Source organism: Vipera ursinii, assembly GCF_947247035.1.
Source record: "Vipera ursinii genome assembly, chromosome: 6".
NCBI lineage: Eukaryota > Metazoa > Chordata > Lepidosauria > Squamata > Viperidae > Vipera > Vipera ursinii.
In genome coordinates, this window is record NC_139515.1 from 46,472,144 (window position 1) to 46,486,011 (window position 13,868).

Here is a 13,868-nt window from a genome sequence, read left to right on the forward strand (position 1 = left end):
CTCACTGACTCATTTTCACACTGACAATTTTCTTCAAATGACACAGAAAGAACTTTTCTCACAGTAAACCAAATCTTGACATTCTCCCACCAAAAAAACAACCAGTTAAGCATTATACACATTAAGAGTATTCAACTTTTTAATACATGAATTATAGCCTTAAAATAAGATTACTTACTTTCCTAACAAATGCTTTTCTGTATTCATTCATTTCTCCAAGAATAGCACGAGTAAATTCAATGTAATCTATTTCACCATTATTGTCATCATGTAGAACTAACCATAAAGATTCAAATTCCTAAATTTAAAATACAAAGTCAAATTAAGTGCTGCATACCTAACTAACAAAATAAGTACCATGACATAAACATTAGCAAAACTCAAATTATGCAGGAATGGGGTTTTCAGAAACTGTAAGAACATTCTTTGAAGCTACTTCAAGAATGAAGGACACATAAAACCCAGAGTAGGCTCAGGTAGGCCAAAGGGGCCTGTCAACAGAAAGAAAATATGACCTAAAAGTAAGCAGAGAAAATAAGCAGTAAGCTGCTCCTGCCTATGGGGCAATTGTACTGTTCCCCAAGCTCAACAGTTAGTTTCCATAAACATCCAAGTAACTAAGATCCTATTAGTATTATATTTCTCATTTATGCATGCCCAAATTATAATTTTGTGTGTGATAGCATCAGATTGAAACACTTATGAAATAAGCAATAAACATAATGACTATAAAAGCACAACGCAAAATAGCCCAAAACCATGAAAGCCTTGTACTTTGGCCCTGGAGGGTATTATCAAGATCTTCTGCCTGGCTAGGTGGTCCACAGCCCATCCTGCAATATCATTGTTTTTGTTTCCTTATATGAAAACTCTAATTTGGAGTTTCTTAAGTTCCCAAACCTCTAAAAGCATACCTGTTCTTCATATACAATGCCATCTCATCCTCCCACTTTGTCTGGCCTATTCCTTTTCAGGAAATTGTATCTTTCAGTCTTTGCAAATTGCTCATGAATTACATACTACCATGTTGAAGTAATGCCTATTAAATTGTATCTACTCTCTTATATAAGGATTTTGACATACCTCTTCAGTCACTTCTAAATGAAATACTTTTAGAGCTTGTTTGTAGTCTGCTTTTGTAATATTTCCATTTTGCTTCTTGTCCAATTCACGAAAATGTTTTCCTAGTCCCGAAACAATACGAACTCCACTTTTACTTAATTTTGGTCTCAAATTATCTAGTTAGGAATTTAAAATGGTTGGTTAAAATTATGCTTCTTTCTCTCAAGTACAGTCATTGTTTTCAAATATGTAAAAGTGTGACCTAATCTACCTCAATATTGCCTTTTAGTGATATAGTATGATAAACTGAAGAATTATTTTCTAATCCTGCTATACAAGGAAATTACTAGAGATGCTCAGAATTTATCCTAGGATATTCTACATATAAAGAATTATCCCATTCTGATAGAACATTGCTAATATCAAAGAAAATTCACACTATTTTCTCTGCATCAAAAAATTATATTACCTATAATCAAAAGCCTTTTCTGAAAGTGTAGTGTAATACAATTACTATAAAGCACAATCTAGGTTCCATGAAAATATTTTACAGAACTCATAGACAAGAATTTCTAGCAAACAGAATATACAAACCTTGAATATTCCTCAAAGTTTTTTTCCAATCATCTTCTTCCTTGATAGGATGTTTCTCATTTTCCACATTATACATCCTATAATATATGCATTTGTTAAGCAGTCATAAATACAGGAGGTTACTTTCACAGATATATATTATATTTTACATATAAATTAGGAAAAACAGATTTTCTGAGTTGTAAAATATTTTATATGTATTTGTAGTATCTAAAAACTTTGAAATAAACTTATTCAAAGGTTTAAAATGTTCCTCCCAAATCTAGCAAGACATGAAAGTATTTTATGCAGGAATACATCATAGATGGCTTCATAGATGCAATGAAGAGACCTCTTTATTTACTCTTGAAAGGTGAGACAGCTTTTGAAATACAGACTCTTAGGGGTTATTTGCTTACCCAGTGCATGTGATTATTAAAACTCACTCAGCTTGAACAAGGGATTGCCCAGATTGATGATTTATATGATGATAATGATAATGATAATGATAATGATAATGATAATGATAATGATAATAATAATAATAATAATAATAATAATAATAATAATAAGAAGAAGAAGAAGAAGAAGAAGAAGAAGAAGAAGAAGAAGAAGAAGAAGAAGAAGAAGAAGAAGAAGAAGAAGAAGAAGAAGAAGTAGTAGTAGTTGGAAGGGACCTTGGAGGTCATCTAGTCCAACCCCCTGCTCAGGCAGGAAACCCTATACCATTTCAGACAAGTGGATGTCCAGTCTCTTCTTAAAAACTTCCAGTGTTGGAGCATTCACCACTTCTGGAGGCAGGTTGTTCCACTGGTTAATTGTTCTATATAATGGAGTACAGGCCCTTCTTTTGAACTTTGAAACTACGTTAACCAGATTAGTACACATGTGAAACAGTCCAGAAGATAAGTAATTTCACCTTATCAAAAGAGATAAATTCCAGTTTTTGAGTATACGTATTTTAAAAAACAAGTTCAGAAATATTCTGTTTCTTAACTTGTTCAAGCTAAATCTTGAGAATTACGTCAAATCATCTCATTTGGGTATACTATGTTCTAGTCAGGGATAATAGAAGATATGAGACAGGAAGGGGATTTGAGTTATTACTGTGTGATAGCATCAAAGCTATATTATACTTTGCATTATATTAGGCTTTGTATCAAAGCCAGGTCCAGGTCCTTGATTTGTGTGTTTGGTTTTTCATTGTTTGTTTATTCTGGCATGCACTTTTGATTTCACCAGCCCCTCACTAGTACCAAGACAGCCTGGAACTGCTGTCAATCTTCTACACTGCATCACAGGGTTATTAATATGTGAATGCTGTAGGAAATTAAAGTGGCAGCTAAACATAGCCACATAGGACTCCAGACCAGAAAAAATTACATTAAATGGGGTTTCAGTCAGACATTACCTAAAAACATTTAATAAATCTATTAAATCTGCAAAGATTTTAAAAAAACCACTGTGCTTTTTAATCAGTAGTGCTAGAAATATCCCATTAGAAGGTACAGAATATATATGATCTTTCTCCATCTTACCACTTTTCACATTAGTAGCCACAATCTGTACAAACTATTTCTGAACTTTCTTTTAACAACAGACCCACAAAGAAATACTTGCAATCACTCATTCAAAATGTATCATGTCATGTCTACCTGAGGCCACATCCATCTTCTTCTCTTTACTTCCTAGAAATCCATAATATGCCAAGGATATTTCTCTGATAGACTGATTAATAGATTAGCAAGACTCCTAGCCAACACCCATTTTATATAAATCTTTAGTATTTTTGTTCCTACTTGCTGGCCCAATTCACAGACTGTCTAATTATGCATTATTGAATAAGCCACCATATGATAAGTACCTATGATATGCAAATATACTAAGCCAAAAATATGACTTACACCTTATAATTTACTACTCATAATCTCTAGATTCATAAAACGTATCAAGGCAAAGCCAAATAAACTACATTATATATCAAAATGATGTGTTATCTCAGTTACTATATCTTCTAATCTGCTATTTTTAAAGATTATAGCAAATAACTACCAAATAGTTACCCCAAATAACTACTGTTGATTTATTTCTAATCTCTTACATTTATTAGACTATCATTAAAGTTCTAGAAAGAGCTGCAAGAATCAGGGAAAGCATGAAATATCCATTACAATAATTTTCCCCCTCTATTTACAGGTTTTCCTTTATAAACAATAATGTAATTGCCAATTAATTCTCACTTTTGAAATGAAACTATTAAACTAGTCTTAAATAATCATGTTTTTCATGTGTTAAGAACTGATTTGGATTTCTTGGACATATAGTTTCAGTATTTCTGAAGGACCATGTAATTTCAATATTTCTGAGGGACCTACATTACATACAGTTCTGCAATTCTTTTTTGTTTTAATTATATAAAACTTCAATTTGAGCAGAAGATTAGCTTTTTTCATTAAAAGCAATGAAAAAAGAGTTACCATTTTTAATTGTATGGTATCTCTCTTCAAACAAATTCAAAATTGCACTTTTTAGAAACAGTAACTATAACATAAGTAATGTTAGATGTACTTACACATTTTTCTGTGTTCTGGAGGAATTTCTGTCTTCTACAAACACCCAGTCATATAGTAACATTCTACTATGTGTACCTCTAATCAGGTATTAACATTTATGCTGGAGAAATACAAACAAATCCTCAAGCCAATAGATATAGAAAATATTTTTGATCAACAAAGAGGATTCATGAGCAGATACTCTAATTCCACTTACTTTAGAAAAGTTCTAGCCATTCCATCAATATTTGTGACACGGATTGTAAACACTGGTTTCTGTTTAACACTTTCAGGAAGGCCAGGATGCTGAAGGCTCAAAAAAGTTAGGTCTGCCCCCTGTGATCAATAATATAAGAATGATTTAAAACTCTATTCTATAAAATAACAGTACAATATTAAAGAGGTGAATTATTTCAAATATATCTGACTTTGAGAAACTAGAAAGCACGATGTCAAACCAGACAAAATCTGTTATCCATCCAGTTTTCTACAAGGACACTAATCTTAATGGACAGCATCTGTCTACTGTTCTGTCTTCAGTTATCTTTTATATATCAATATTTTGTTTATTCTCCCTCATTCTCCGAATGATCTTCTCTAAATAAGCCACTTTTCTCTCACAATGTTTTTGTTTACTAACAGATAACACCTAACTTCCATGATTTTGACTGTTGTACTTATTGCCTCTAAACTTAATATGGCACAGTTGAGAAGACTTGGAGTTCAGGATTATAAATTTCAAGACTAAAATATCCTTTTCAGATTCTGGGGAAGCAGAATTTATTCAGGATTAAGAGTTGAATTTCTTATCAGAATATATGAACAGAACAATTTTGTTTCTCATATAACAGGGAAATATTTTAAGTCATTCAGTTCTTTTGTAGCTCATTTGATAAATTGAGTTGTTCCAGTTGTTTGCAGATGTGTTGCAACATCCTTTGTATAGAAAAAAAATATGTAATTCTGAGAAATCTATAATCTTCAGAGAATCAGGAACAAAATCCATATAGACATTTTCATATAGTAATTCCAGATGAATACCTCTTGCATTTTTTCTTTTAATTGGCTTATTTTTTCTCTCTTAATCAGCTGTATATATGAAGATGTTGACAAACATAAAATAAAATGCATAGTATGTGGACAGTATATTTTTCAGCCTATGAAAATCTACACAGATTCCCAACAAGTAAAAATAGTTGTCACGGGTTGCTAATCATGACTACAGATTCTTGCTATTATCACTTATAGCCACACCAGAGATTATATAACAGCATCCAATGTATGCATTTACTAAGGCATAAGTATTCTTCATTCTGATATTCATTGCATGATTGTATTAAGGATATAGAGCACTATGTTATCTCCTGTAGTTAACATTTCTTCAGTTTAAAGTACAAATTCATACTCTCAAGATGCTATGCTGTAAATTCCAAATGCTCTAATATTGTTTTGTTATCCAAATTACTGTCAGGTTAATACAGTGACAAATAATTCTATGTACACATTCCGTTATAGAGGAATGTGCTGTTCCTCTAATGAATATCACTGCTATACTGTTATTAGTAATAATTTCTTGAATTCTAAAAAAGATATTTTGAAAAAATTCCTTTGTTGGGCAAAGTTGAGCTTCAGGCTTTAGTCTCCATGGTCTATAAACTTAAATCCTAAAGCTCAATACTACCCAACAGAAACCAGCCATAGACGCCTATACCAGTAAATTTCTCAGTTTTTAGAAGTTCCAATACATACTTTTTGATTCTCAACACTCTGATAAAAATTTGGTTTATAAGGATTAATCGCTTTAAGAAGCCATGCAATCCTATTCATTTAATCATAAAAGATAGTACACATTGTGCTCCGTAATCAACTGCCCGTCTGCCCTCTTGTGGCAAAGGGAAGATATGTAGCCTTAAAGCAATTTAAAAACAATTTTTTATTTAGCTTGCAACTGAAGAATTCGGGTGAGATCTTTCTGAATATTACTTTCATTGTGAATCTGAGCAATGTTATCAGAATAAATGTCTGCCTGCATTCTCTGAATCCATTAAATCAGTTTGAAAAATCATATTAATAATCCATCTAACAATTAACACTGAAAATATTCAAGAAAGAAAAAGGAAAGCAACAATTGAAAATAAATTATCATTGCCTACCCATTATTGACAAACTCAAACCAGCCTGCAATGTTCTGGGAATACTGTCTATGCCCTTTGAAACAAATTTAATTAGCAATTAGTAGAAGGAAGAAGCACAAGCTGGGTTTCAAAGTGGCAGAGAAACTAGAGATCAAATTGCCAACGTTTGCTGGATTATGGAGAAAGCAAGGAAGTTCCAGAAAAACAGCTACTTCTGCTTCATTGACTATGCTAAAGGCTTTGAGATGGGAATACCAGACCATCTTACCTGTCTCCCAAGAAGCCTGTATATGGGTCAAGAAGCAACAGTTAGAGCTGGACATGAAACAACTGACTGCTTCAAAACATGTCTGCATATTGTCAGCCTGCTTAACTTACATGCAGAGTACATTTTGCAAAAGGACAGGATGGATGAATCACAAGCCGGCATTAAGATTGCCGGGACAAAATCAACAACCTCAGATATGCAGACAGTACCATTCTTATGGCAGAAAGTGAAGAGGAACTAAAGAGCTTTCTGACGGGGGTGAAACAGGAGACTGCAAAGGGTGGCTTGAAACTCAATATTAAAACACTAAAATCATGACATCTGGTCCCATAACCTCCTGGGAAATAGAAGGGGAAGAAATGGAAGCAGTAACAGATTTTATTTTTATTTTATTTTTATTTTAATCCCATTTATATCCCACCCTTCTCCGAAGACTCAGGGCGGCTTACAATTTAAGCACAAACCAATGTGCTTAACAATAGCCTTCATTCTATGTATATGCCTGCTTTTATTATTTTATTTTACTATTTTATTTTCTTGGACTCCAAGATCACTGCAGACTGTATCTGCAGCCATGAAATTAAAAGACACTTGCTCCTTGGGAGGAAAGCTATGGAAAACATAAGCAGCATATTAAAAAGCAGAGACATCACATTGCTGACAAAGGTTCATATAGTCAAAGCTATGATTCCCAATAGTGATGTAGGCTGTGAGAGTTGGACCATAAGAAAGGCTGAGCACCGAAGAATTGATGCTTTGAAATTATGGTGCTGGAGAAGATTCTTGAGTCCCTTGGACTGCAAGAAAATCAATTCAGTCAATCCTAAAGGAAATCAACCCTGACTGTACTTTGGAAGGACAGATACTGAAGCTGAAGCTCAAATATTCTGGCCAATTAATGAGAAGGGAGGACGTTTTGGAAAAGACCCTGATGTTGGGAAAGATTGAAGGCAAAGGGAGAAGGGGGACAATAGAAGATGAGATGGTTAGACAGTGCACTGATGCAATGAACATGAATTTGGGCAAATTCCAGCAGATAGTGGAGGACCGGGGAGCATGGTGTGCTATGGTCCACGGGGTAGTAAAGAGTTGGACACAACTTAGCAACTGAACAATAACAAGCGGGAAAAAGATACGTTCTAGCACAGGTAAAGTAGATTTTGGTCAGGATCACTGAAAATAAATAGCTCTTGACCTGTTCGTATTCAATTATTTCAAGCAGAAATAATTCTTAAGACCATCACATTTTCCTCCTATTTACTGGGAAAGAACACCATCCTTCCTTAATCTGAGAAATGTTCTGTGCTTCTTCCAGCTCAAAAGGCCTCTAGAAACAAAACTGTACCAGTGACACGTAAGGCAATTCTAGCTTTTAAAAGTATTTTCTTCCCTTACTCCTGTTCTGAACCAGCCCTCTTCTCGCACCCCTAATCAAAAGAAGAGACTGGAAAGCGTCCAAGGCTAAAAGGCTTCTGCCAAGATTTAATAGTAAACACACAAGAGCTTATCTTCTCAAGCAAAAGAGTTGCTTTCAGCAACCAGCCCCTCCCCAAACACTCCTTTTATAGAGAGCTCAGGGCGTGGTCTCCCTGTGCCTCCTCCCGAGGAGTCCCATAGCCTTTCTTTGTTTGTCCCTGCTCGACTGCCTCCTGCGTCGGGCGTCCTTGAACAGGGCCAGCTGTGGGTCATCATCCTCCGCACTCTCGGGCTCACACAGCTGAGCAGAGGTTCCCGGCTGAGGACTCTGCAAAGTCTCCAAATCATCATCAGCCGGTTCGTTTCCCTCCTCCCCCACATCTGAGTCCTCCGATACATCGGAGCCGGCTGTCGGACCCACAGACTGACCCTGAGTCACAACAACTCCTGTAAAAACACTCTTATTTCTCTCCGCCCTGTTTATTTGTTCATATACTTGCATGGCTCAAACCCATTACCCAGCAATCGTGCAGTTTCTGGACACAAAAAGTTGCTCATACTTTCCTCCTATTCAGATTTATAATACTTACAACAAAGAAATCATTAAGACTGTATTGTTTTCCTTTCTTCCGTCCACGCTGATGCATATAAATACCCTTCAGAATGAATGGTAGAGCATTTATTCTGTATGAAATTAAAAAAAAAAACCTTGAAGTGATTTTACTAAGTATTAATGGCTAAATAAAATTCTGAAGAGATTTTTACACACACACACACACACACACACACACACACACACACCTATTTTTACCAAACTTTCGATATTCATATATAGTTAAAGATTTGTCATAAGCGAAGTAAAATCCAATCAGTTCTCGACAAGCATCACGTCCATTCCTATAATGGAAAAAAGTATTAGATTCTTAAAAATAAAGCAGAATGAATCCTTAACTGCCAATCAGACAGAATGTGAGAATTGGGGGATGCATATTATTTCCAATTAGGCCCAGTATGTATAAATGCTCTACTTTCAGTGTCTCAAAGCTCCACCCAATTAACAGATCTAAGGACCAAACATCACATATTTTAGTATTTAGTATTTAAGGTAAAAATAATTTTGATGAACAACTGCTGCAATAGATCATACTGCTGGACCACGACATAAGGGGAAAAGATTAATAGAGTAAATGATTATATTCACAAGATCCACAAAAGACACCAATTCTATTTACTAGTTTATCCCTCCTGTATACATACACAGGGAAATCAGCATTTTATCATTAGTCTAGCACCTGATTATGATTTCACAAAATGTGCATACAGCAGATCAACATGAAATATACATAACAATGGATAAAAGTCTAATATAAACTGTGTATATTACTATGCTATTTTATTAGAAAGCAATTAGACTAAGATGTGGTTATGGAAGTAGCATACTCAGTAACTTCTGAATGGAAAACAAAATTTAAAAGTTTTGTAGGCATACCTTGATATTAATCTACCATCAAATCGTAATTTGTTAGAAAGCATATTTTCAGTCAATGCTGACCTAGTCTTAATTCTGTAAGAAAAATATATAATATTATATTCTATGCAAGTATGTCATTTTGCATGCCAGCCGCTTGTAGAATAGACATGTTTATGAATAGAGTTCAATAGAGTTATCGTGAAAAAATACAGCAAAGACAAAACCTAAATGCTGATTACTGCCACTACAAGTAAGCTTAAAATATTATACAGGTTTATATATTTCACTGGAACTATAGAATTGTGTATATTTTCACTGCTTACGAGTGGTATCTTCAAGAATCTGAAGGCTTTTTAAGTTTTTCTAGCAGATATCAATACTAATCAAAATCTTACTAATGATTCAAACCGTGCACTTCAATACCATTAGCAGTAAAGTTGATTTTGCTTATTTCATAAAATATCTGTGCATATGTACCTGCATATAATAATTCATATTTCCAAGAAAATAAAAGTGATATTTTTACAAAATTAGTCACAGAAATCAATACATTCCTAGAACATTTTAGGAAAGCTTAGTTCTTGGTTGCCTGAACATACAGCTGAATGTACATAAGGGAGACATTACAAAACTAGTATATATTAAGAAGCAAACACCATTCAGTGTAGCCAGAAAAGAAACTGATGGAATATTTTATTCATTTATTTCAATTTATATTGTTGCCCATCTCAAACTCATGACTATAGGAAGCGACTAATAATTATTAAAATAGCAAAAAAGCACCCATAAAATCAACGAAAACAAAAATACAGATAGTCCTCGAGTTACGAGTGTAATTGAACCTGCACATTCCATTCGCAATTCTAAAACTTGTGGGAGTGAATCTAGTACCTTGAACAAGATCACTCCGTTGCTTGTTAAGACACATGCGGCTCACTAAGTGCACATGAGGTATCTCACAGTGAGGAAGGCCCTGGGGGGGGTAGTGATGGAACAGGCCCCCAACGCCTCTTTGACCCACTGAGATACCTCATGCTTCCCCCTCCCTTCCTGCTGCGCCAGAGTCAATTTTTAAAAGCAGCTAATTTGATGTCACATGACTAATAGCGATTTGACAGTCTTGTCATCTATGAATTTATTGTAAGTTGGAATCCATCATCTCATTATGTGGCAACTAACTTCACAGATGAACATCTGAATTATTCCTATTAAATACATCATTTTGACTATGCAGGTAAAGGTAAAGGTTCCCCTGCACATATGTGCTAGTCGTTTCCAACTCTAGTGCTTTATAAACTTCTATCAGGTCTTCCTTTTCTATTTCTAATTAAAAAATGAATTGTATCCTAGTTGATTAAAATGCTCCAAAGTAACAGTAGATCTTTTACAAATGAATTGCATAAAGGCATGAGCCACAAATAATGAAACTAATATTAATCATAGGACTTCTTGGCTCATGGGAACAATAATATACCAATTTACTTTAATTTATTTCATGTCTGTAAAATGATGAATAATACATTATAATTTAAACATATAGTGAAAGGCAGGAAATTTTAAAAAGAGCTAAAAACCATTGTTAGATAAACATTACTATTACAAAAAACTGATTTTATTTTAAAAAATATAGAGGTTCTCATTTATGGAGAATCAAAATATTTAGGTGCACAATCTAAAATTAATGAAAGCTTCATAATGAAATAATTTTGAGGACATTATCCATAAAGCAATATAGTGTAACATTTCTTACTTTGTTTCATGTAATGTTCTTTTTCTAAAGCGCAGAGGTGCTGTGCTTAAACCTGGAAGTACAGGATCCTTCTTATAAGTATCTGAATTTCCATTTTGCTCTGGATCACTTATCACAGCTCTAAAAAAATACGGAACTAATGAAACCTATTTCATTTCCCCCCCCCAAGTTTTTTAAATTGTTAAATTTTACAAGTTAAATAAGTGTTGTACAATCAGAGAAATAACAATAAAATTACCAATACTTTTCATGTAACATAAAAGTGCTTAAATTGTACTATATACGTTGCAACTTTTCTAGATTGTACTGATAGGAGTATAAATACACTATACATTGTCAATACCCAAGTATTATGAATATTACATTTCATATAAATTATTGTCTATCTCATAAAATCTAACGTTGGAGTTCACAAAAACATTCAAGTGTCAGATACTACACAGATTTGCTTCTGATACAGTCAACACAGACATCCAGTACACTATGTGATGCTAATGTATAGGATTGCTCATGCACTGTGATTGTTCAAAATGTGAAGTCTAAATATTTTAATAAGATGCTTATAGCAGTCCCTTCACCTTTTTTCTTGACCTCATCCATCTGGGTCTCAGTTGAGCCAGCCCAGAGTAGTTGGCTGGTAGATCCCAGGGAGTAGTGAAAGCATGAGGAAGTGGTGGCACCCAATTGGTCTTTCCACTGCTGGATCCAAAGCATTTGCCAACTGCTGCTAAACTACAAATACCTTCTGGGCAAAGGAGGATGATAGTGGTGTGGATGTAGATGTTTTTGGATAACATCATTAGCTCAAACCCCTTCAATCTGAGTTCAGGCGTAGTTTGGGGAAATAAGCAAGCAGCCATTCTGACAAATAACTCTCATAAAAACAAAAAGACAAAAACATGTGATTCTTTTGATCCTGATGGATCTCTCAATGGCTATGAGATCTTTAACAACATTCTTCTGGGCTTTGAATTGGGCCACAGAGAATGATACTGGGTGTTATATCTTAGTCTAAAGCTATGCTTGTTGTTCCCCCAAGATTGGGACAGAATGAGATTAGATGACCAGGAATGGTTCTTTCGGCTGTACTGGACAAGGATGATTGAGGCATAATTTTATTGGTTCTATTATTGTAATTTTGATTGTTGTTGTGAGACACTTAGAGTTGTGTTTTAGGTCTTATAAATAAATCAACAAAATAAATAAACAAGTCACACAATTAACCAAACAGCATGTAGTAAGCAATACTGTTGCCTTTAAATTCCCCTTTATAACCAGATATTTGATCTTACAATTTAGTTCCACAAACCGGTCTCATATTCACTGATCCACTGAACTTTGATGTTCAGAGAACTATAAAGTAAATAAATCAGCATACAACAGATGACTTGTGGGAGGATGGGGAGAAATAGAACAAATCTTCCCAACATAGTTAACATCTTTTTTGCTCCTCCCCCTCCCATCCCCCAATCTGTTTGCCACTCAGCTACTGTGATATTTCTTGTGCATGGAAGCATGATTCTCTCTCTTCAAATACTGGGTTCACATATTGTATTAAATAACAATGACATTTGTTTAGGTTTGACTTTGTATAACAAGTAATTTCAAGTAACCCACTGTGGTTTGTAAATAATGGTTTATGGGTTAGCAGTGGTCATCTTATTTGCTGTATCTGCATAAACATCCAATATTTTTGCCAGCAAATTAAACATATATGTGAAGATGACCAGAAGCAACCACAATATTATGAGAAAAAAGGGGCTACTTTGATTCAACACAGTTTTGTATGTACTTTGTATGTACTAATTGTGAACGATCTTTTTCAAAGGAAATACATAGCCCTGCTATATATTAGTACTTTTCTAGCTAATTAATTGGCATATTAACTTACCTACACAACTGATCTAACATCACTTGTTCTACCACAGCTTGTTTTTTTCTTTCTGCTGCTACTTCTTCCTGCAAAGTAACCATTGAACAGAATAAAAGTACCTTTTAAATATTTTCAACAGTATTGTTAAAAGTGCAATAAACCAGAGGATTTAGCACTCTTAACAAGAAGCAGTGAGGACTGTTATTTTAAAAATACAACAGATATAAAATGCTACCTTGTTATAGATTTTACAAATAATTAACCCAGAAACTTAATCTATGAAAAAACATCCATTTTTATTGAACTGGATTTAATTTAAATAGCTACAATATGGGCAAACTTCATCAGAAAGAAATTCTAAAAATAGTATCACTTTTGTTTCAGATTGGGGTCAGACATAATTGCTTATCCTAAACTGTGACTATAGTAAAATTTACTCATTGTGTAGTTGTTAAAGAGTTGCACCAGGAGACTCATGTTCTATTCTACCCACATACACAGAAACCCTTTGACTGACTTTGAGAGTTACTTTCTCTGAAAACCACCTGACAAAGCTGTTTGAAAAGAAATAAGGCATTGCATTATGGACACTGCCTTGCTTTTCTGAATGAAAGGAGGGCTATAAATCTAATAAATAAACATTTTAATATCTATTCAGCCATCAACCTATGCATGAACCTGAATATGCTCACTGACATGAAACTGATTCTATGCCACCTTGATACATGTTAAACTCAGAGCTTCAAATTATTGAAGTAATGTTTTGTT

At 34.2% G+C, this 13,868-nt stretch overlaps 1 protein-coding gene across 3 annotated transcripts in view; it reads right to left on the reverse strand.

Moving 5' to 3' along the window:
* CAPS2 (calcyphosine 2) overlaps positions 1-13,868 on the reverse strand; it is a 31,173-nt gene that overhangs the window by 3,240 nt on the left and 14,065 nt on the right. For all 3 annotated transcript variants that reach the window (XM_083366475.1, XM_083366473.1, XM_083366474.1), the window contains exons 9-17: positions 13,119-13,186; positions 11,228-11,347; positions 9,496-9,570; positions 8,808-8,903; positions 8,597-8,690; positions 4,405-4,523; positions 1,657-1,733; positions 1,084-1,238; positions 179-298 (exon numbers count right to left, since the gene is read on the reverse strand). In XM_083366475.1, coding sequence (XP_083222601.1) covers positions 179-298; positions 1,084-1,238; positions 1,657-1,733; positions 4,405-4,523; positions 8,597-8,690; positions 8,808-8,903; positions 9,496-9,570; positions 11,228-11,347; positions 13,119-13,186 — 924 coding nt within the window. The remainder of the gene's footprint in view (positions 1-178; positions 299-1,083; positions 1,239-1,656; positions 1,734-4,404; positions 4,524-8,596; positions 8,691-8,807; positions 8,904-9,495; positions 9,571-11,227; positions 11,348-13,118; positions 13,187-13,868) is intronic.